General features: G+C 40.7%; 3 protein-coding genes across 6 annotated transcripts; all 3 read right to left on the bottom strand.

Moving 5' to 3' along the window:
• Positions 1-5,444: 5,444 nt before the first annotated feature.
• LOC104925069 (galectin-3-binding protein A) lies at positions 5,445-8,588 on the bottom strand. Its single transcript, XM_010738606.3, has 6 exons — positions 8,428-8,588; positions 8,010-8,113; positions 7,576-7,776; positions 7,287-7,421; positions 6,846-7,128; positions 5,445-6,735 (listed from the first exon to the last, which is right to left on the bottom strand). The coding sequence occupies exons 2-6, from the start codon at positions 8,089-8,091 to the stop codon at positions 5,664-5,666; spliced, it is 1,773 nt and encodes a 590-aa protein (XP_010736908.3). The 5' UTR covers positions 8,092-8,113; positions 8,428-8,588; the 3' UTR covers positions 5,445-5,663.
• A 222-nt stretch (positions 8,589-8,810) lies between these two features.
• On the bottom strand, positions 8,811-16,166 carry cant1a (calcium activated nucleotidase 1a). 4 transcript variants are annotated; one of them, XM_010738609.3, is made up of 4 exons: positions 15,979-16,166; positions 10,426-11,094; positions 9,847-10,050; positions 8,811-9,760 (listed from the first exon to the last, which is right to left on the bottom strand). In XM_010738609.3, exons 2-4 carry the CDS (start codon positions 11,069-11,071, stop codon positions 9,390-9,392), a joined length of 1,221 nt encoding a protein of 406 aa, XP_010736911.3. In that variant the 5' UTR covers positions 11,072-11,094; positions 15,979-16,166; the 3' UTR covers positions 8,811-9,389. The 4 variants fall into 4 exon arrangements, with proteins under 4 accessions (XP_010736911.3, XP_010736909.3, XP_019116596.2 ...); XM_010738607.3 differs by lacking the exon at positions 15,979-16,166 and adding an exon at positions 13,939-14,314; XM_019261051.2 differs by lacking the exon at positions 15,979-16,166 and adding an exon at positions 12,656-12,892.
• Positions 16,167-17,116: 950 nt separating this feature from the next.
• On the bottom strand, positions 17,117-21,449 carry syngr2a (synaptogyrin 2a). The gene is made up of 4 exons (XM_010738611.3): positions 21,233-21,449; positions 18,803-19,040; positions 18,541-18,677; positions 17,117-18,396 (listed from the first exon to the last, which is right to left on the bottom strand). Exons 1-4 carry the CDS (start codon positions 21,329-21,331, stop codon positions 18,193-18,195), a joined length of 678 nt encoding a protein of 225 aa, XP_010736913.2. The 5' UTR covers positions 21,332-21,449; the 3' UTR covers positions 17,117-18,192.
• Between the last annotated feature and the right edge of the window lie 1,389 nt (positions 21,450-22,838).

The raw sequence follows: 22,838 nt of genomic DNA, 5'->3' as shown, positions 1-22,838 counted from the left end.
GGCCTGGCAACTATTCAAAGGCAAGAAATAGATAACTGTATTAGCATACAAGTATGACAGAAAGATATCAATCTTCTCATCTAATGCTCCGTCAGAGAGCAAGTAAACATTTCAGAAAATGTCTAAATATATATTTAATGGAAGTTTGATTAGTTGCTGTGAGGGTGTACTGCTCTGGACTGACTCCGATATCCATCCTGAATCAGCAGTAACATCAACAGTAGTCTTACAGCATCTTATAATACCTGTATATCACAACAGGTTGTACAGTTTTCACACAGTTTTGCAGTGTTGCTGTTTTGGAGCGTAACGCCTTAAATAACAGATTTTTTGGCCACTAGATGGAAGCAAATCCCAAGCTGTGAACACAATATTAACATATTATCAACTTTTAAGACGATATGGCAAACTTGTTAGAAAACAGATGCCTATGAACGTTATGGAGCAACATTTGAAGTTTCTTGTCAGCTGATGAATGTAAGTCCTATGTTCACTCTCTTTAAGCTCTGTTTTTCGGTCTCTACCAACTCCTGTGGGAAATATCTTGTTGGTGTTTGGTAGCGTGGGTTTTCAGAGCTTATTCACTGAAATCTTTCACATTATCATTTTATTCAGTTTTTATATACATATCAAACATAGCTAATTTAAACATATATGCTAATGATAATTCAGACATGGGAAAAGACTTAAATGGGTCTTGAGTAAGCGTCAGCCCACGGTGCAGAGATCTGTGGTTTTGAATCAGGACAAGTAGGAGTGGCAGAGTCAAAAAAGTGACATCATCCTCTTAAACTTTCAATCTGGCGAGCGATTTCTCCAGTGTACAATAAGCTACCCAAACCCCTCCACCCTACTGTAAAAGAAACACTATGTTTTAGTCAATTTTTTGTTGTTGCTCATCCCTTACGCATGCAGAAAAAATAGATGGCTCTTTTGTTGGAACGTTCACCACTGGGAAACTGAGGATCTCAAGAGTTTTGGGTTTGTGGCCTCCCGTGTTGATTCTGGCTTAGAAACGGGAGATCACACTGAGGGCATGGTGTGTTTTATGATTAGAGTTGACGATGAATAATGAAGAGGACTGAAAAGAGAGAGAGAGAGGGGACTGTATCTTCTGTGGCTGCCTCGCTCCCTGACATCATATTTGGCCACCGACTGTCGGCCTTCTGGCTACTCTGGCAAATATTTCCACTCTTTTCCATAGTTTAGCATTTTTGCCTGGTTGCTTTTCCACAGGTCTCTGCTACTTGATGTCTGTGTAAAAACAGGCAGGGAGAGAGAGTAAGAGCAGAGAGGAAAATGGGACAACCAATTTAATGTCATTTTTTGTAATGCGTCTTTTTTCCGAAGGGAAATTTCATTGAACCTAATCTTTGCCTTTAGTTGTGGAGTTTGATAAAGAAAATTCCCAAATTGATTGGAAAAAAAGAAATTTTGCAAGTCAGTATGACTCATAATCTGGGTGGAAGTTACCAGACACAAAAGACGTAACGCAAAAAATAACACAAATATTGGGCGTGGATGAAAGGAAGTGACACATCCAAGACCAGATGAGCAGAAATAGGCTTCTCTCTTTCCACAGTTTAACATGAGAAGAACAGCAGACGCCTTCTTCTGGGCAAAGCCTGCCGCCCTCTGTCCAAACATCCTTTGCACTGAGATGCTGACTGATGTGGTGGGCTATGCTCAGATCGCAGCCGTGTCCCCGACTCCTGAGCATATTTCAAATGACCTCACAGCATGACCATTCTGAGCTATTTCCCACACTGCAACTTTCCCTTTAGAATGGGGTTTTACTCGGCAGTTACGATCTGGATTATTGTATCAACATTTGGTTTTAATTTGTTGAAAGAGGGTGGATTTGTCAAAGAAGTGCAATGTAAGCAGCCCCCTGTGTACATTACCTACTACAAACGCCAAAAGGGGCTTAGGAATGGCCTGAACCTCCATCCCCTAAATTACAGACTTGCAAGGCCAGGAATACTCTCGAAAGGAAGTCAGAAAAAGAGGGTCTCATTGCGGGAACTGGTGGGTGCTGTGGCAGTGACCCACATCCTCTCACTCCCACCCCCTCTGCTCCAATGCCTCACACATCCCACATGACCTGACCACCACGGAGCTTTTCGTCCATCCATCCCCTGTTGCACTTCCACCCCCTCCTCCTCTACCATCTTTGTTTTGATACGATCCAGCCACGGCCCAGGGGTAATTCCCATCGTTTTACATTCATCGGAAAAGCTATTCACATATTTCTGGTGACAATAAGACACAATGAATCAGCGAATTTACCTCAAGGACAGGAGGAAAACATCTGTCTGGAAGATTTTAAAAAGACATTACAAGCACATCACCACCCTAGGGTCAAGTGATCTGAACATAGTCTATGGTATAACAGTCACCACTTTAATAGTGTTGTCATGACTGGGTTTCAGGAGAATTGTTTCCACCCTGAGTAACTAACATACAGGAACTTTCACTCTTACGCAACAGACGGGTAAACAAGTCAATTATTGTGCATTCATTTCCCCTACACCACTACAATTCTAATTGTCCATTACGAGGATGTCGGGGGCAGCCCTTGGAATGAGCAATGCGTGATGAGGTGTTTAACCTCTTCAGCCCCTGTGGTGCATCTACTATATGCTCACTATAAAGATTGTTGTGAAGCCAGAATAACTTTATTTTTAATTGTAATTAATGCAGTATTGATTGATTTTTGTTGTTGTTGTTTTGGAGCGTGGTTGGGAGACAACAATTACACATTAGTACCTCGACTCAACTCAAAAAGTTTGATATACTGAGTATATTAGCATATTTCAAGTCCTGTATTCACTCTCCGTTAAAGGTCCAGTGTGTAAGATTTAGGTGCACTATATTTTCATTAAAGTATAATCACCTAGAAATCATCATCATTATGTTAATGTTACCTCAGAATTTTATATCTATTATATATATTTATATCTACAGATGCAATCCTGTTCCATGAAATATGCCAGGTTTCTACAGCAGCCCGAAACAGATAAACTAAATCTAGATAGCGACTTTCAAGTTTTATGGCCACAGCAGTTTTTCCTCCAGGCTAGAAAAGACAGGGCAAGGCGATGGTTGTGTTGATTGTGTTGTGATCACTAAATCCTACATAGTGGTCTCTGTTTTTGCTCTCCACCAACCCCCGAAAGAAATATCTGACTCTTTAGCTGCTAAAGGCTCCACTAAGTTCACCAGCTAGTTGCTAACTTTGAAGAAGGCAGCGTAATGTGGGTTTAACCAGAGGTGCCCACTCTGGCTGAAAGGCCATGAAGGCTAATGAGACTGGTGAAAGTGAATTAAAACAACAAAGTTTTAGGACTGGAAATTAAAACAATAAGCTGAGAGATGCTAAAATGCTTCGTAAATTAGAGGTGAACTGCACTCCTTTCTCATTGCATGTAGCGATTTGATCAATTGTTGATATGGAAATATTTCAGTGCAGCTTTTAGATCCTGCTTACCACTGAAATTACATTATAACATTTTCCATTTTACTCTGCAGCTGTAAAACGTGACGTCTTTGCTTTTGATTTTTTTCGCTATGTAAGACGTAAATCCAACTTCCTCCACTCATGAACACTAACTAACTCGTATGACGCTATAGGCCATGCAGATGTCTTGTAATGCCTGACAATTGAAATGTGTTTTGTTGTGTGTCTTTGTTGTCACAACATTGGGAAATTTTGGAAAAGGAACTACAGTTCAAGGGGTTAAATGGTATTACCTAAATCACTGTTCATAAAAACCACTAAATAGAATTTCAAAACACTGCGTGCCATGACCTGTGGGGTCAGTTATTTCATGGGTAAAATGACACAATGAAGTTAGATATTACTCAACAAGTCAACCATATGATGATGATTTTCTGAATTTTTCCTATATATTATATTTTGGTACATAGCCTGGCATATGATTACCTTTGAATGAATCACATTTACTATAAATCACTCTCTCCTGTGTCTTACTGAACCATTGCTAAGAGTTTGTACAATGTTGAACTATGAGTGCATGGAGGAGTCATCTTTAAATATACAGTGATCATGTAATCATTGCAACTAATCAATTATCTTTTATCATGTCATAGATTTTTGCAACTACAGGTAATCATGCTTCTCAGAAAAACATGAGTCACTGTGTGTCGCTGTTTATCCTACTTGTCCAGGCATGTAGGCCTGCATGTTGTCAAAGCGCGTCAGTTGTGTGAGACAGAAATGCGGGAAGACTTGCAGACAGTCTGGAGTGGGGTGAAAACGCAATAGCTTGGGAAAAATCCATGATTCATGAGGAGGAAAGTGTTATTGTTTTTCAAACCTCTGTAAATACAAACCAGTATCTTATCTGATGATGTTGATTAAAGCCATGTTTGAAGTTTTCATTCTGGTGAGGATATCTCAACTCTGCAACAAGAACATACAGATAGAGGCTCTAGAGGTGAGGGGTCAGGGGTAGATACCATGTTAATTAAAGGAACAGTTCAACATTTTGTGAATTACGCTTGTCCACTTTCTGGTGGACAGTTAAATAAAAAGATTAATACCACTCATACTCATATTTGCCTGTTAAGTATAGAACTACACAAAGACATGAAAAAGAAACAGCTAGTCTGCATGGCACTGTCTGAAGGTAACAAAACCTGCTTATCGGCACATCTAAAGGTGACTAACACTTATTATATTTTGTTTATTTAATCATCTGTGTAATTATTTCCTGTCTGGAACCAGTTGCCAGGAAACCAGTGGAGATTTTAGTAAGCTACTGGTAGCAGCCAAAAAATAATCCTCAGCATAACCCTTTTTTTTGTTTGTTTGTTGTACGGATTAAATTAAATATAGCGTGCTAAATAATGAGCCTTTTAAGGGCTGCTTCCCTCGTTTCCAGTCTTTGTACTTATCTAGTTAATTGGCTGCTGAATGTAGCCTTATAGAGAGTGATATAGAGTAGCTAATTCAATTCCAGAAATATAAGTGTATCTCCCAAAATGTCAAACTATCCATTCAATGTTCCATTTTCTGTGACATGTTCATGTTCTGACACTCAGCTGTCAGGCATTTTATTTTATTTTTTCTCCTGCGCAAATACAATGAAATATTGCTCCCTGACAGACCATTCATTTCACTGCTGATAGTAATGATCTCCTTCAGTAGACTGGACAGCAGCAAAATGGCTGACGCCACAGTGAGAGCAGATCTAGATTACCCTCAAGGGACAGCTTTCACTTGGCCCCCCTAGAACTGAAACATTCTGCGTATGTCCAGGTGAATGGGCTATAAATCAGCCCGATGATTACTTTAACTCGCACCTGTTTGTCACTTTATGTGTCTCATATCGAACTGCAGTTTAAGATTTATATATCTTTGTTGCTTTTGTGAGTGAAAAGTCTTTTGAAAGATAAAGTGAAGACACACACACAGTAAGTGATGATCTAGAAATCGTTTTATTTATTTGTCATTTAAAAAAAAAAAAGAAGAAAAAGAATACTTGATATTAATTAAAGCACAGCCAGATGACGGATCTGTGGCTAATCAACAGAGATTAATAAAAATCACTTGGATAATACTGAAATTTCATTGTATTGTATTGAATAATAAGCAGATTAATCAGATGTAAGAAATTCAGCCCAACCTTGCTACTGGATCAGACATACCCTGGTCTCACTACAAATTGGTAGGTGTACTGGTCATTAGGGCAGGGATACGCAGCACCCTGGGTTCCATTCACAGCGATGTAAGCCAGGTTGACCTTGAAGTCCTGAACCTGACAGACGTACTTGTCTTGGCACATCAGCAGAAGACGGTTACGAAAGAGGATGTTGCTCTCACGGGTGACGCGGGATTGGGGAACCAGCCTTGCCATAGGGAACGACTCACAACGCAGACCTCGGGCTGAGCATTCATTATTGGTCATGAAGACATTTGCCTCCCAGTTAATGTTGTTGTTCTTAAAGATCAGGCTGCTGTGGACAGGGGTGCTGAACGTCACAACTGCGGGAGCATAATATACCCCTCTGTTGTAGTCAGAGAAGCCTGAATTATGATAGCGGTTCCGGACCGGAAATGATGAGGTTTTCTTTGAATGGTCAATAGTAGTGCTCCATGGCTTCATGGTGTAGATCCTGGGCTGGTAATCATCATCGTTTTTGTTGAAGTTTGGGTTTGACAGATTGCTGAAGAGCAGAACATTAAACTGATACGCTTTCAACATGTTTTCACGATACATATTTTTATGAGTGCTGTAGAGAGAAGATTTGGACTCTAGTTCATACAGTTTCTCAGCGGGGATCATCGGAAAACGAATGCGATTTAACAAGTCGACCTGGGTTTCCAAACTGATAGACTTTCCCTTCTCTGTGATCCAGCTCTCCACCACCTGAAGCAGAAAATATTCATCTGGCACAATCACGTCTGAGCGGGTTAGAAGGGCTGCAAGGAGCTCAACGGAGATGCTGGTCCAAGCAGGGGATGTAGTTAGAGTTTTGAAGTTCCAGGCCAGATACTGACAACAGTTCTCCTGGAGGACCAAGTCGCCAGTCTCCTCTGCATATTTGTAAAGGGACACTTGGGTGTGAAATGAATTGTCCTCTGGGATGACTTTGGAGAACAGCCGGCCTGCATCCTCCATCAGCTGCTTCACCCCAAACTTTGAAGCCATCCAGTGGAGGCACTGCACAGAGGAGAAGGTCACGTCCATCTTGCGGGTGTAAATGTACCTTGAGAAACAGATTGTAGAATATTATTTTGATTTTCAGTGATCATACAACACCCAGATGACACTAATATGCATCTGGTATCTTATATCAAAACAGTAGTTTCAGTATACCTGATGAAGGTGGTGAAGTGCGGCTGGCAGGACTGACTGAGGCTGACCGTGATGTTACTGACCGTTGAAGTGTTGAAAAGTGGGAATTGTGAGAGGATGACTTTGTGAGCACAAATTGCTGTTTCAGCCACCTCCAGGGTCCCATCCTCCTGTCTGTTTCCAGTCTCACTTTGGACTAAGATCGGGAAGTCACAGCCAATTCCACTGTCAAAGATTTTGCCAAGGTCATCGGAGAGGCTGATGCTTTGATCCAGAAAGTGTGTAGGATCATTGAAGTTCGTATCTGGAATCACAAATCATTGGGATGAACATTTGATTGGAAATAAGCACATAGAATAACAAGCAGCAGTAACACAGGATCTACTTTATTTTTACTGGATCAGGTGTCATCATGTGTTCTTTATAAGGTAGCCTTTGCCTTGTAAGAGTTTTGATACGTACCATCTGTTTCACAGATAACTCCAACATCCTCTTTGTGGGAGCAGTCAGTTACTCCCCAGTTTTTGAAATCACAAGAAGACAGATGGCTCTCTGTGCCTTTACAATTCATATCATCCAGCCAAATAGGTCCAGATGCTATGAGGTAAAACGAAAGGGAATAAATGTGTTACTTGTGACCCTTGTGATGGCTGGATTTGTGTTGCGAGTATGTTGCTCAAATCACAGCTCCTAACTCATTACAATCATTTCTCTGCCCTCTGGTGGTGGATGAATGCAAATAGAGCTGCACCTTTTCCGTAGTCCTTCCCAGTGACAACAGATTTGGCTCCGGGGAAGTGGAGCTGACGACACACCACCTGGGCCTCAGCCATGTCCCAGCCGTCGTCACACACAGTTCCCCATTTCCCTTCATGGTAGATTTCTACACGGCCCTCTGAAACATTCTTGGATCCAAAAAGCCTCACGTCACCTTCACGCAGCTCAGGCCTTCCTTTTGTATGCAAACACGGGCGTAGGATATTAACCAAAGCCATGGCAGCAGAGAGGTTATACAAATAATCCAGATAACCTACAGTCTGTTTTGAAGGGGCGAGGTCAGAGTACATTACAAAGCACATGATATAGACATAGCATACTTTACAGTTTTAGACCAAATATAGTGCAGTTTTAAGCAGCATTTTTTAAAGTTTTCACACAAATTAGATGACTAAGTAGATGACTCACTGAACAGGTTCAAGTTGAAGGCACTGACATGGGGAAGTAACAGAAGAAGCCACAACGTGCATACGTTTCGATGCATGAGCATTTTCAATCACCAGTGTAGGACTCTGACACAGACAGACAATGACAAAAAAAAGGAAGTGAATATGCTGGAAGGAAATAAGCTCATTCTAGTTTACAACTAAAGATTAGCAACTAGGGTAGAATTGTAAATATTGTTTTTGCATATAAATAATAAATTTCTTTCTTTCTTTTTAAGGGTAAGTTAAGAACCACTTTAGCATTCGTCTGCATTTTAAACAGGTATTAATGAAGCTGTAATGCAAATTACTTAAATATCTATTCTGAATCAATTTAAAAATTTGTGCCTTAAACTTAAAAGACAAAACTACTAAATCCAAATATGATGAAATGACATTACCTGCTGTTTATAAAGTGATGTCGTCCTCCAATGTGCTTCTCTCTTTTGGAGTCTGTGACCCTGATCTGTGATCCTGACTCCTTTTAAAATCCTGCTAAAAACTGCGTGATTTGACGTGCAGCTTCACTTCTCCAGTCTCGCAGCTTAAGTTTCGTTTCACACTAAAGGCAGACCATGGGGTGGTGAAGACATGATTTATTCTGACCCTCCCACGTACATGTATTTATGTCTAAAGAGAATATATGTATGTGAAAGGAGAATGTATGTATGTGAGAGGGCCAGAATGAATAATGTCTTGAATGGCCCCTCATAGATTTTTGTTGAGCTAGCAAATAGTTTTGCAAATAGACCCACATGTGAATTAAATGGAAAGACTCAGAAAATAAGAATCAAGGTTTTACTCGGTTGTCCCACCAAAAAACATTACATACAATGTATTTCATTTTTCAACGAAATGTCCTTCAAATAATGTTGAGTTATGAAGAATACAGTTTTGCCACTGAAATGAAAATGCTTGGTGTGAACAGAATGATGCTGTTCAACATGGAGCAAAAGGGGAATAAACCTTTTGACCTTTTGAGAGTGTACAGTATGTGCATGAAAATGTATGTCTTAGGAAAAAAATATATCACAGTTTGGTAAATGAAATTTGTACATTCATTATAAGAAAGGCTACAGTGCTGTTGAGGGCCACATTTAGCCTTGGAAGGAGATGATGCACCACAAGACATGCTGGCATTATCTATTCTGACTGGCACTTTCTCAAAACCCAAAACAGGACCATATTTTACAGTCTCAGGCCATAGTTGTTCTATTTATACTGAATATGTTCCTTTAAGGGTTGGAGTTGTGTCTTTGACAAACTCAATGAGGAAACAACGAGTACACTTATTTTAAACAGTGACAAGATTGTAAACAAAATAGAACAACAGTGCAGTGGCCTCAAGAGCGAGTCTCTCAGTCTATATGAACTCCAAGCCCTCGTATTTCACATCCCCAATCTTGGTTTCAGGTAAAAGGATGCGTCCGTCAAGCGTGAAGGCCATGATGTAAGTAGCAATCTTTCCGGCGTCTTCCTCCGACTTGAGAGCCAGAATGATCTGGTCGTCTGTGTTGGGGATGAATTTGAAAGAGGAGAAACCGTGAGTGGGATTAAGAGGACCCACTCGGCTTACAATAATGTCTTTGAAATCTGGCGAGCAGCTAAGGACGAGGTTGGTGCCGCGACGTTCATCCGCCGTCTCTTCATAGCGGTCCTTGCTTGCACGGCGAGGGAGGAAAAACCAGCGCTGCAGGGTGTCACTCCACACTGCTGATTCATGGATGAGATACCCTGCAGAGATTCAGGGCAATTCAGTAAAGAGCAAAGAAAGAAAGCAACGGAGGGGATCATAAGAGAGAAGAGATTTAAATCCTCACCTGGAGGCTCAATGCCAGCAGCAGACTTCATAGATGTATACTTGGGAACCCAGTTTTCATGTTGTACATCCCCTCTGAAGCCCACTACTTTCACCCACTCTGGGTTATTGTTGACGAACACGCCCTCAGTGGTGGTCCACTCTTTCCCCAGACCACCAACGTACAGATGCTTGTCCTTTACTGCAAGCCACTCAGCTTTGAACCCTGTTAAGAGAAAGTACTTTAGTGCAAATTACCAAATAAACATAGAAAAATACTCCAATACAAGAAAGAGCCCTGGCTTTAAACCCTACTTTCAACCACCTTATATACTGTTAAACTGTTTAGTAAAGTGGTTCCCAAAGTAGGGGCCTGGCCCTATCGAAGGGATCACAAGAGGGGTGAGATGATCAATGAGGCAGGCCATTTTTTTGGACTTATTTAGCCTCAAACAGTTCTTTAAAGCAAACCTTGTAAAAAAAAAAAAGTACAATATTTCTCTCTGAAATGTAGAAGAGTACAAGTAGAAAGTGGTAGAAAATGTAAGCACTGAAATAAAATATTGAATTACAGCACGTATGAGACTAGGTTAATGCCTACCTTTGGCAACGTTGCCGTCTCCGTCAGTTAAGATGACCCAGGGCACAGCCTTGTCCCCGTCAATATGGTAGACGATGCCTGTTCTGTCATCAACGCTGTAGAGTTTCCCATTGAACACTACCAGCTCAGAAAGCTCCATACCCCTGCCTTTCTCAGACAGGTGGCTCTCCAGCAAAACCCTCTCCGCATCCCATTCAACCGCCACCTTGTCACCACTTTGGGACACCATCAAGTACCCCCGCCGCATGTAGCTGAACCATGTCAGCTTCTTGTCGCTACGAGAGTTTGTGTCCAGGTCAGCGATGACCCCAATGCGGTAGCGGGTGCCCTGCGCCGTACGCTCCGGCGGGCTGAGAGGGTAGGTGCTGTTGTAACGGAAATCAGATTGCTGGGTGTCACTGGGACCGGCTCTCCAGCTGTGCGAGCCGTAGGAGTGTGAGCGCATGTCTGAGCTCAAATGCATGAAGAGCAGCAGGAGCAAAGCCAGGGAGATGGCCACGACCACGATGGGCTTCCACTTGAGGCGGAAACGAGGGTCAGTGTTGTTGGCCATGGAAGCCAACATAGGGAGACCTCCTACAGAGATACGCAGATTGTTCATAGGCTCATTCTGCTCCAGTCGGGTGAAGCCTGGGGAAGCAGGCATGGGGGACGGAGGACTGGAGTGACCTGAAGAAAAATAAAGAGGCTGTGAGTCCACTTGTACAAAGCAAAAAAGCATATAAACACCAAAGGGCAGAGGTCACACATGGTTATTTACAAAGAATTTACACTTTTAAAGACACAATGAACGTACATTGATTTGTTGCTTTATATTAAAACCTGATTTGGGGTGGTGAGCTAACCCCACATGTCACATAAAACCTTAGCTACGGGGTATCAAACAGGGCAGTATTTCTGTAGGAGGTTTGTGTTTTCAGCTGGAAGAGGCCAACAATCCTCTTTCCTTACTTCAGGTCTTCTATTTGTTACCATTATTCTTCTGGCAGGCTGATCTCAGTCTCAAAGAATCTGTTAAGAGTAGTACTCAAGAAGAATATCGATAACGTTACTTCAAGCAATGCTAAACACAGTCGCCGGGTGGAATTTCAGATAGATGGTTGAAAAGAGACTGGATATTTAAGAGCAGTGTCCCAGTGCAAGCTATTATGATGGTCCCTAACTACAGTATAGTGCATCACATTATCATTAGATCAAATAGAGACTTGGCACTGGACAATAGCAATCATTGTTGCATGTCCGTGTATGACAAAATCAAGAATGTTATACTGTACGTCATTTATAGTTCACAGTTGTTCGTCTAGAATAATTAAACCATTTTGTTATAGGCTGACTATTTTACAAAAAAACAAACAAACAAACATGATGGAGATGTTTGAATAGGAGAGCAAGTTGCACCACTTTTGATTGAATAAGTTTATCTTTGAGGGTTCACAGGAATCAATTTCTTCCCCACCCGGGCACATTGTTGACATTACAGTCAACTGAGCCCGGTGAAACTAGTTCAACTGGTCTTGCAGCTTAAGACATAAGATAGAAGACAATAGACATAAGATCGAAGACAATAGGGACAAGATAAGCAAAATGTGGGCTGGCTTTTGCTACATATATAGAATATCTGTTGCGTTCCCAAAGTTGATGCACTCATCGGTATTGAACTCACAGTTATTTAAGAATGGTTTTGATTATAGTTTGTATTGAATGCAACCTAAAACAATACAACTCTGAGTCAGTCTATGTGCTAGAGGAATATCTAGCTAGCGTTTTCTAACATTAAACAACCAAAACTACTGGTGAAAAAGGTCAAGAGGCTATAAAAAGAAGAATGTGATATGCCTTTTCTCAAAAGTAACACAGTTGTGCTTTAATATGGTAATTTTCCTTAAATAAGGAAGTCACCATTCAGGTTATACAGCTTCATGAAGGAACAAGCTGTTTTATGGTTTCAGTTAGCAATAAACATTTATTACACCAGCTTTGTTTGTTAACCAAACTAAATAATATTATTAATAATAATAATTATAATAATAATGAACTAATAAATGTACCTCAACCTTGTAATATACGTAAATGAGTAAAAGGTATGCGAAAAGAAAAAGAAAAGTGGGGTCAAATAAATAAGTCTTTGAACAACACAAGTTATCTGAAGACAAACATGAACAACACTACTCTTAACCAGCCAATGACATTTAGATATAAATGACTATACTTGTTAATCTTACTCACATACTCTCCATATGTAGACACAGTCCGCCTTTAAATCAAATAAAATGTAGTCCCAGTGACAGGCAGAACATTCGATTCAGCCTATATTTGAACTATTTTAAATGCACACAAGTGAGTGTATGCTGGGTTAAGCAATCAATGAAATACCAGGTGTTACTGTGGAAGCTCAGTCAGTGTCAACAGGCAAATCAGGAAATACAGTAGTAGCTGATATAGAACACACCCCCACGCCTCGCCCTGTTACAATCCCAGTTCTGTTTTTTGTTAAACATTAATGCCGAAAGGATTAGTCCACTGACAGAAAATGAATCACTAATCGTTTGGATGATCAATTAAAGGTGATTTATCGAGCGATAATTTTGAAATTCCAGTTTCTCCCATGTTGTTTTTTTTCCTCTCTGCTTTGTATCTCTGACATTTGAAAATCTTTGAGTTTTGGACCATTGTTCAAACAACCGTTACAGCCCAACCTAACCTTCTTAAATGTGCAAATTCGCTTTATTTCTTTGCCTTACATTACAGTATAAAGAATACCTCTGTATACCTATATTTAAAAGACTCTGGGAGGTACATTTTTCTCTGTTTTCTGACATTTAATCGACCAAATAATTCGGTGATTAATCGAGAAGACAATGGGAGGATTCATCGAATAGGAACATATGAATTAGTTGCAGCCTTAGTTCAGTCAAACAAAGTTAGTAACTTTATTTAAAAAGCAGCTTTCAAGAACACAAGTGTTTCACAAAAAAGAAATACGGCAAATGCAGACATGTTAGAATGAAGAATAAACAGAAAATGACACAACAGCAAGTCTAAACAGGTGGGTGGATCTTGAGCAGTGTCCGCAAGAAGTACTGCAGGTAAATTTAGAAAGATTTTTGACAAGCTCAAAATACAGAATTATGTGATGTCGCTTGCAGAAAGAGAAAACTGTTTGCTTTAACACATCTACAAACTAATGCCACCTTATCCGTCTGTGGCACTCTATACTACAGGATCACCGCCAGGCTCTACAGAGTAGAAACTGTGTGCGATCTACTCCCAACCAAATTCCAGGGACCTCTAAACTCGACCTCAGGAGTCTTACTCTGTGGGCTAAACATTTCTCTGAAAGGAGCGCAGGGGCTGAAAGCCTCTTTCATAAGAGGGCCCCGAGCCAAACAGCAGTCCATTATGGCAACAACATCAGGGCCATAATGATGAAAACTACCCTCTCTGAAATACACTAGCAAGATTTTTAGAAATGCAACCGATTCTGACTTTGTCCAAATAACTGAATGAGCTTACCCCTCCGTCTCCTTGTTCCTGAACGCTTAGCCGGCATCATGAAATTTACCTAACTATTCTCTAAAGCAGACTTCCACAATCGCTCTGTGCTCTCTTACCGCTCACTGATCATTTGCAGCGCAACCATGACTAGTTACAATGCTAGTGAACTTTACTACAGATCCAGTCCGAAGAAAAAGCTTGCAGGAGGCCGATTCATTGAGTTATCAGTCATCATGGTGGCCTTTGTACAGCCAGGCACACACCTTAGGAATTTGTTACCCGCACAATAACTCTACCTACATGAAAGGAGAAAAGCTGCAGATATCCTGCAGGCTCAATAGAAGTTGAGAACACACCTGCTGTCAAGTGCAGGAATTTAAATCCTACATAATGGAGTTGTTTCTGTGACGCAATGAGTACTTTGACTGTACAGATGAGCCTGATTACAGCGGCAGAGCACTTGCACCATCAACAGGGAAGCTATAGAAACACACAGACTTTAGTTTAGTTTAGTTTTTTTTCAGTTCTGTTAATAAGTGATTAAACTCCTTCTGGACTTTAGTGCAGAAGAGTCCAAGAAGTCAAATAATTAATCAGTAAAGCAACTCCCGGGTTTCTCCTTTCGTGTAGCTCAGAAAGTTACATAACATGTTGCATATTATATAACAGCAAGAAAAATACAGAAATATTTCATTGTATTGTTGACCCTGGGTTAACCTGCACAGGATAAATAAACCCGAAACTTGATTGGCTGGATTCTTGCTTTTTATTTTAATAAATGTTTAGTATTTAATTCACTGGATTAGCAAGATCAGACGCATTATTTCATCAAATCATATGTGCTTTGATTTTTTTAGAAGATTTGTTCCAGATCACTCAACCTCTTCTAATCATCTGGTCAATAAAATCTCCCAATTTCCAGGCTAACATCATCAAAATATTCATTTTTGTCCAATAATCACCAGCCCAAAACTGGAAAAAAAAAAAGTTGTTCAATTTACGCTGACATGAATCAGTCAGAAAAGTGGAAAATCTTCACATCTGAGCTCCTGGAACTAAAGATGTTTGTTTATGCTTAAAAAAAAAAACTGACTCAAGGAATCAGGTTTCAGGATTTAGCAGCATCGAGCGGTGTAACGCCCTCCACTCGCTCCTGCTGTTCCAAGTGTGAAGGAGAAACTATGTGTGAAATATGCAAAAAAAAAAGTCCTCAGAGGATAGTTTGTCCGTTCTGGGCTAACAAAAACTTCTTATTGTCTGGTGATTAAACACAAATTATGGACATTATATTGCCTAAATAGAGCCCCTAAATCTGACAAACAGGGCCTTCAAATGTGGGATTGAATGAAAGTGCTGTCAATGAACTGAAAGACTCTGAGATCTCTGCGTAGTTTTTAGTGAATCTGCACTATAAGATGAGATAACAGTGAAGCGGGATCAGTTACAGTTACTGCTGTGTAAACACAGTGACATCCTGTTCGGCCCGGGATGATTTTCAAGATAGAGCTGCTCGAGATAAACACCTAACAACTAATTTCTGCTCTGACCTTGCCGAGTTTACTCTGTGCTGCCATAAAGGAGATGTGAGCTTCAAAGGAGACAGATCAAGGAGACAGTGTATGTGTGTGTGTGTGTGTGTGTGTGTGTGTGTGTGTGTCATAAATAGTTCACTCATTGCTGTAAGGCAGATTCCCAAACTTCTGCACATAAAGAGGTCGCTTGAACAGATGTGAACTTACACCACAGACCTGATCTGATCTGATGAGAAGATGCTGATCTTCAGGTGTTTGCTGCAGACCACCTCAGAGGCCCTGAAGTGGTCCCTGCTGCTGGAGCTCCAGCAGCTTCTTTAACCATTTTGCATTGTTATAAATGGTTTGTGTGTGTGTTAGTTAAGGAGACATGCAATCTGCGTGTGTGTGTGTGTGTGTGTGTTAGCTCAGGTCCATGTCCTGCCAGCAGCGCAGAGGTTAACACGGATGCCATCACAGATCTTTGAGGCGACCTGACTCGCTGCTGAGCCCGCAGCGCCCCTCGCCTCTCTCGGCTCGTACTCACCGCAGATGTTCGGTGTTCAGTCGGCCGCTGGTTGGAGCTCAGATGTCATTGTCGTGCAGCTTCCTTCTTCGGATCCTTCTCCTCCGATCCCCGTTGACCAGACAGCCGATCATTACTTCCTGTATCTACTGATGACGACAACGTCGTGCACAGCGTGCGCGCAGCGGTGCAGGGTTTGTCTGACGGTGCGTTCACGTGCTGTCGGAAACTACGAGCTGAAACAGTAACTCACAGTTCACAGTGCGCATCACTGATTAAACTGTTGAGTTATCTCTGTTCATAAGTGAATATAGTGAGTTCCCACAAATAAAATAAATAATAAATAACGTAAGACTCAAGAAAACAGTGAAATGTGTCTTCTTTTTTTAAAGAATAGTTTAAAAATACTTAATTTAGAGCAACACAACTAAGAGATTTAGTAGAATTCATTAAATTTAATTTTATTCTACAGATTTTAGATTTTTCTGACATTAAATTTAATTTTATTCTACAGATTTTAGATTTTTCTGACTTACCCCAAACTGCCCTGGATGAAAAAGCAAAATAAGGAACATTTATGCACTTTTTTTTTTAATGTATTTATTTTTTTTAGCAACATTAACCATGTCTATATGTCTGAACACAGTGTCTGATCTTTTTCTGGATAACAGTAAACGGCAGGATACTCACTGTGATTAATGTGCATGAATTCTGCAGAATTTAGTTGTTAGTTTGTTTTTTTCCCCACGCAAATGAAATGGATTCTCTAGTTTTGTAATAAATGAATAATATTACTGAAGTAAACAAAGAACGATTTATTTAACATTAAGCACATTACTGGAATGATCTGTTCCAGACTCATGACGTCACATTGACTGTATGAAGTCTCAGTAACTCAAATGCAATTCATTTATACACTGCTGGTTATAATATTAATATAATGCGCTTATACAATAAATCCTTTATTTAGTTCTTCTGTGACGTGTCTGCATACATCTTATGACCTTTACACAATGATGGTGTTATCCCCACTGTTCATAAGTCCCTCCACCCTCACAGACACAATCACTTCTCAAATATTTGCCAAAGGAGCACAACCCTGCAAAGAGTCCGGCTTGTTCTTTAAGAGGAGGATACAAATTGTGGGCTCACCCAGATGTTCAAAACAAGTGTTTTTTATTTTATTTGGCACACCCTGTGAGATACAGAATACTGTACAAGGCACTTTAATGGGGGACTTATTATAAAGCCATTGAGTGCAACAGTAAAAAAAGGTACAACTACAGCGTGAGGAAAGCAAGAGGAACAAGACATGCAGAAAAGAACTACAGTTTGATTGTCATTCACCTGGATTTAAAGGATTGAGTAAGATAATAAATATATCAATTTACCCCTAATATCACTGAATAACTGACATCTAATTATGGCTGAACTCGATATTTCTAAAATCTGAACTCTAGAAAGGCACGTTGAATTTCTACAGGAGGTAGCTGCTAGAAATGAATGCTTTGGCTACCGCAAAAAAATTAAATAAAAATAAAAAACCCACACACCCTTAAATATGAAACAAAACTGCAGCAGAAGTTGATTTAAACATTAAAATGAACTATCTTAGATCAGATATTGTCAATTAATTGTGTTTCTCAGTGCATAGAGGCCATTTTCAGTGGTTAATTATTTAAAAAAAAAAAAAGACAGAAACATTACAGATGCATTTTTGATGCACCCACTGATTCAATAACATGGGTTTGTTTTGTGGTAGAATAACAATGTATACTGAACTGTCACTACATTACGGTTGTTGAACTGCTCTATGTGGATCTGAGAGTAATGAAAATATATCTATATGTACTAAACAGTGACATATTCATTCAAAAAAACAAAAACAATGCTTCATCTTAAAGCAAATCAAACAGCACTCAAACACGTGACAAAGAGTGACACTGAAATGGCTACAGTTGGTTTTCTACACTCACCCTCGCTCTCTTACCAACACATTCTCCCAATAAAACTAATCATATTTCACCTGCTCTGTGTGGCACACAGCAAAACATCCACCAGACTACTCATAACCATAAAACGAACTTAAAAACACATCAGTGCGCTCGACAAAAACAAACATGTAAAACATGTTCTGCAGGAAGAAAGCAGGAGTGCAGAGAACAGGCCGAGCTGTAAATGAAACCATTGGCACACTGCTGCACTGTTGCATTCATGTGTTTAAATCTCAGTCTTTCAGTAAGTTGGAGGCTGGTACTCTCCTGGTTGCTCCTGGGTGCTGTGTGGGAAAGGAGACTGCTGGTAGCCCGTGGGGCCGCTGCTGCCCGCGTACTGAGCAGGCGGGTACGTGCCATGGTCGTGGACTGGGTCTCTGTACTCCTGGTCAAACTCGCTGACGCCTTGGCGATACCTTGCATATGCAAAGTAGCACAGTATGCCCTGTTAAGAGAAAGTTTGAATCAGTAAGTGGATCCTTGTTATACGACTCTCTCTGGTGAATGTTCAACCAGCTGGCTTCTGTGTTATCATGTGATTTTGGTAGTCAAATGCTGGTCATGCGTGCTGATGTGATGTGAGGCTCACCCAGGTGAAGACAGAGAAGAAAGAGAAGGCCACAATAGCCCGGGCGGCATCACTGGGGATAGCAGCATTGTCTTCGGTTTTGGACCACTGATTGGCCAGGACACAGAAGCAGATGAACCACAGGAGCGTCCACAGAGCTGTCCCACAATGAAAATGACAATGCAGAGAAATAAATCAGGATCAAGATTAAACTGTGCTTCCTCTTTTTTGGTACGGTTCCTTTTTTCTAGCATTAAAGCATTTAGTGAAACCTGACGCTCACCTGAGAAGATCAAATCTCCCATAACAATGAGTTTTCTCTCCTTGGCATTGCTGATCTGTGGGAAGTAGGCGTCCAACACGAGGAAGACGACACAAGCCAAGAAGGCCAGGACTCCGACCCCAACCCCATAGCTGCAGGCGCTGTCGTTTTTATTGAATATGCACTCGGCCACTCCCTTGGTTTGTGGGTTTGTGTAGCCTTCTGCTGTGATGGTTGCAAAGACCACGATGGAGCATAACTGCAAAGAAAGGATACACAGAGTTAACGCCACAAGGGAAGTGAGGGAAAACGCATGCTGGAGCCGTGTGATTTATAATCACATGATTCACATTACAAGAGAGTTTTCAGCGTTTAAAAGAAAGCATCTATAGATTAATGTTAAAGACAGCTGTCAGGCAAGTTCAGACAAGCACAGCTGAGCAGGTGACACGGAGAAGTTTCAATTCCTGATCTATTTGAATACTGTAAATGTGGCGATCCTTGTTCCTGATGACAGAACATGAGATAAATGATGCATCAAGCATACATATTATCTGGTTGTGTTTTTAAAAGAACCAATTTGTAGCTGTTTGACAATTAAAAAGACTGAAAATAAATGTTACTGGCAGCTCAACATTTAGATTTCACTGATACCGGCTTCCTGTTTTCAAACCAATTACAAAATCTTCTTGCTCATCTGTCGTTTGTCATCTGTGCCAGAACTGGATGATGCTAGCTGGTTTTGTAAGATAGGTTAGTGTGTGTGTGTGTTATGTATAAGAGAGAGGATCATCATTCAAAATGGAGCAATGACAGTCATGGATTTGAGACAGAGACTCGAGTTAAGTTGATCACAATCAGTTCTCTGAATTTCTGCCCAGCAACCAGCTGGTCATAGCTCTACGGCAGTCAACCAATCAGTGCAAAGCAACAAACAGCACCTGTGTCTTATTCCTAAATTCAACCGGGCATGGCTGGGCCACGTTCTGGCTACACAGTGGCTGCCAGAGCTGATTGCAGCCGTTGTAGACGATGCTTATGATCCCACTGGAAGCGTTGCAGCGTGTTTAAGAAGCGTCTTTCTGCTCTGATCCAAAGAGAATATGTGGACACTGCATCAAGTGGCACAGTGCAATCGATTTTTAATATGATACACCCTGTGCAGACTCCCGGTCGTAAAAACATACGAATGGAGAACATTTGAACTACGTAGCCTTCCTACTCATGGTAAAAGCACGCAAACTAAGCAAAAATGACCTAAGATGAGTAAGTTAACAAAGTCTGGTGGGTAAAATAAACCTTGCGTCAAAAAGAGCCGTGCCCGGTAGAATTTAGGGGTAACTGTCACCTGAAAGTACCCCTGGAACAACAGGCCGCCACGGGAAAACTGTCGGCCAGATAACTGAAAGGACTGCACGATAAGCGTCCTGAGACTTCGCTGAATGTCTACATGTGTAAACGGCGCGGATGAAATTAAAAATGTGAGCAGTAGAACGAGGCAAAAAAGACGGACAACGTCGGCGTGTGAACCCAGCAGTCGGTGGGCTCCTATAACTCAACTAGCATCGGTGAGAAACCGTGGAGACCTCGTCCTTGGTCACCAGGTGCGGAAGCTAAAAGATATTATTTTTTCATATTCAACAGTAATACAATATATATATTTTTTTTTATCTCAAAGTCAGTTGTCCATGTTTGCAAGAGGCTGAAACCACTGATGACACAGTCAGGAACAGTCTCACTGATGAAACGACTCATGACCAGGCAAAATTTCCACACCTTCCTGGTTTCCCCCCACGTGTTTTTAACTCGTGGTAATGACACCCACTCTCACTCCCTCCCATGTTAAATTTTCTCACAAGTTTTTTTTTCTTTTTGTGCCAATTTAAACAAAAACAAACAAAAACGGTTTGATGAATCGCTACAAAAAAAAAGGTCATGGCACCGTGTTTGTGCTGAAAAAACTACACTAAGTAAGAAGTTTAATAGTGTGGCACACAGCAGGCACCCTAACAAAAGTTCATTATTATCAATACAACATGATTTGATGAAATGAACAGCTGTGCAGACCTGTAAAGTTTCATTTCCTGATCCGTTTGATCGCTAAAGGTGGCTGAAAAGTCACCGACATTTCCTGTCAGTTTTAAACTCTTTTAAATAAGTTTTTTTTTTCCAAGTAAAATTTTTTTAAAAAAAGCCAGAAGTTCAGGTCATCATCAGCCATGTTAGCTCACGTCAGCTGAGGGGAAAAAACACAGCAAACTATCACTTAATGTCACATTTATTTCAGGATTCAACCTCAGGCCCGGTTCATGTCCACTATCCACAGCTTAGAAACACAACTTTGTGTATGAATGACACATTTGTGCGGAAGCTGTCGGCGCACATCTGTCAGTGAAATGTTGACAGCTGTGCTAACTTTGACGCTAATGTTTCCGTGTGCTGTGCACTCACCCAGCTCAGGCAGCGCACGATGGTCTGAGGCTGCTTCAAGAAAGAGACCGGATCGAAAGCACCTCCGGCCAACGAGGCCCCGTAAGCACTGCTCTGCATTTTGAAGCCCCTAAAGACGCCTGTCACACTTTTTTTTAAAAAAGACGAGCTGGATAAGTCTTCTTCAAGTTGGGACAGTTTCGTTTTTGTCACCAGCTTCCTGAAAACTTTTCAAACACCGCCCCCCCCTGCTCTGATGCGTTCAAGCGCTGCTCGGAAACTGCAACAACAGAGGCGACCCTTAAATCCTTAGATCAGATTAGATTAGATTAGATTATACTTTATTCATCCCACCACGGAGAAATATACTTGTTACAGCAGCAGAGGAAAGTGTAGCATAAAAAAGTAGAAAAGGCAAAAAACAGACAATACACAATAACAATAGAAATAAAACTATTATTTATATTATGGTCACTTTCTTTGCAAAATTACTACACTATGGTCACTTTACACTACAATACTCTTTATATATCATGCCACTTTTTATCCTCAGTACTTACACTAGGTTGATTGTTTTTTTTTTTTTTCATGGTTATTGTGTAGTTATAGATACTTCTGTCTGTTTAATTTCTGTCTGTTTATTGTGTTTTTTGTGTTCTGGCCTCTTCTACTTTTGTTGAAGTGAAATTTCCCCATGGTGGGATGAATAAAGTATATATCTAATCTAATCTAATCTAATCTAATCTAATCTAATCTAATCTAAACACGAAAAAGTGCTGAGGATAAAAGTGGCATGATGTATAAAAACGGTGTCCTGCTCTCGTCTTTCTTCTTCTTCCTTGATGTTTAACGGCAGTCAGCATCCTTATTGTTGCATATTGCTGCCCTCTTCTGGACTTTACTTTTCCTACTTCCTTTTTTTCCTCTTCTTAATTCTTTTAATTAACCCAGTTAAAACAAGATATCCCATTATGATTTTCCTCCCTTCTCTAGATTTTTGACCCTATCCTCCACTGTTCCTGTCTTCCACAGCCCTGCTATCATCTCTTCCCTTTCATAGCCCTGACAGGCAACAACCACATGCTCCACTGTCTCTCTCTCTCCCCACATCGACATGTTTACCTAATATATTGAGCGTGCTATTCAGTTTACTGTGCCCTATTCTTAGTCTGCTCATGGTCACCTGCTCTGCTCTGCTACCTCCACAACTAAATACTGCTGTGATAATCATGGCGTGCTTTAAACAGAGCATATAAAGTGAATTACATTCAAAAAGAAACATTTAAATGGCATTAGCTATTTTGTTTTAATCTAGGAGGACTTTAGATTTTGAGTCACTTGAGGACCATGGGGACTCATAGTGTTTATTGCGGTTTATTTTACAAGGTGCAAAGGTTCACATTGTTTCATGCAATTATACTGAGTTCAGTTCAGTTATAATGGGCGGCTGTGGTTCAGGAGATGGAGCGGGTCGGTGGTTGGTGATTTTGGTCTCTACAGCTAATTTCCACGTGCATGAAAACTGTGAGAGTTTTTACACACCCATTCAGATGATATTAAGACTTAAAGTTACACAGAATCGACTGACAGGTAGGCGCCGCTACAGTTGGATTATTCGAGCACCCAG

Source organism: Larimichthys crocea, chromosome XII, assembly GCF_000972845.2.
Source record: "Larimichthys crocea isolate SSNF chromosome XII, L_crocea_2.0, whole genome shotgun sequence".
Taxonomy (NCBI): Eukaryota; Metazoa; Chordata; class Actinopteri; family Sciaenidae; genus Larimichthys; species Larimichthys crocea.
This window is presented reverse-complemented; position numbering and strand designations above follow the sequence as displayed.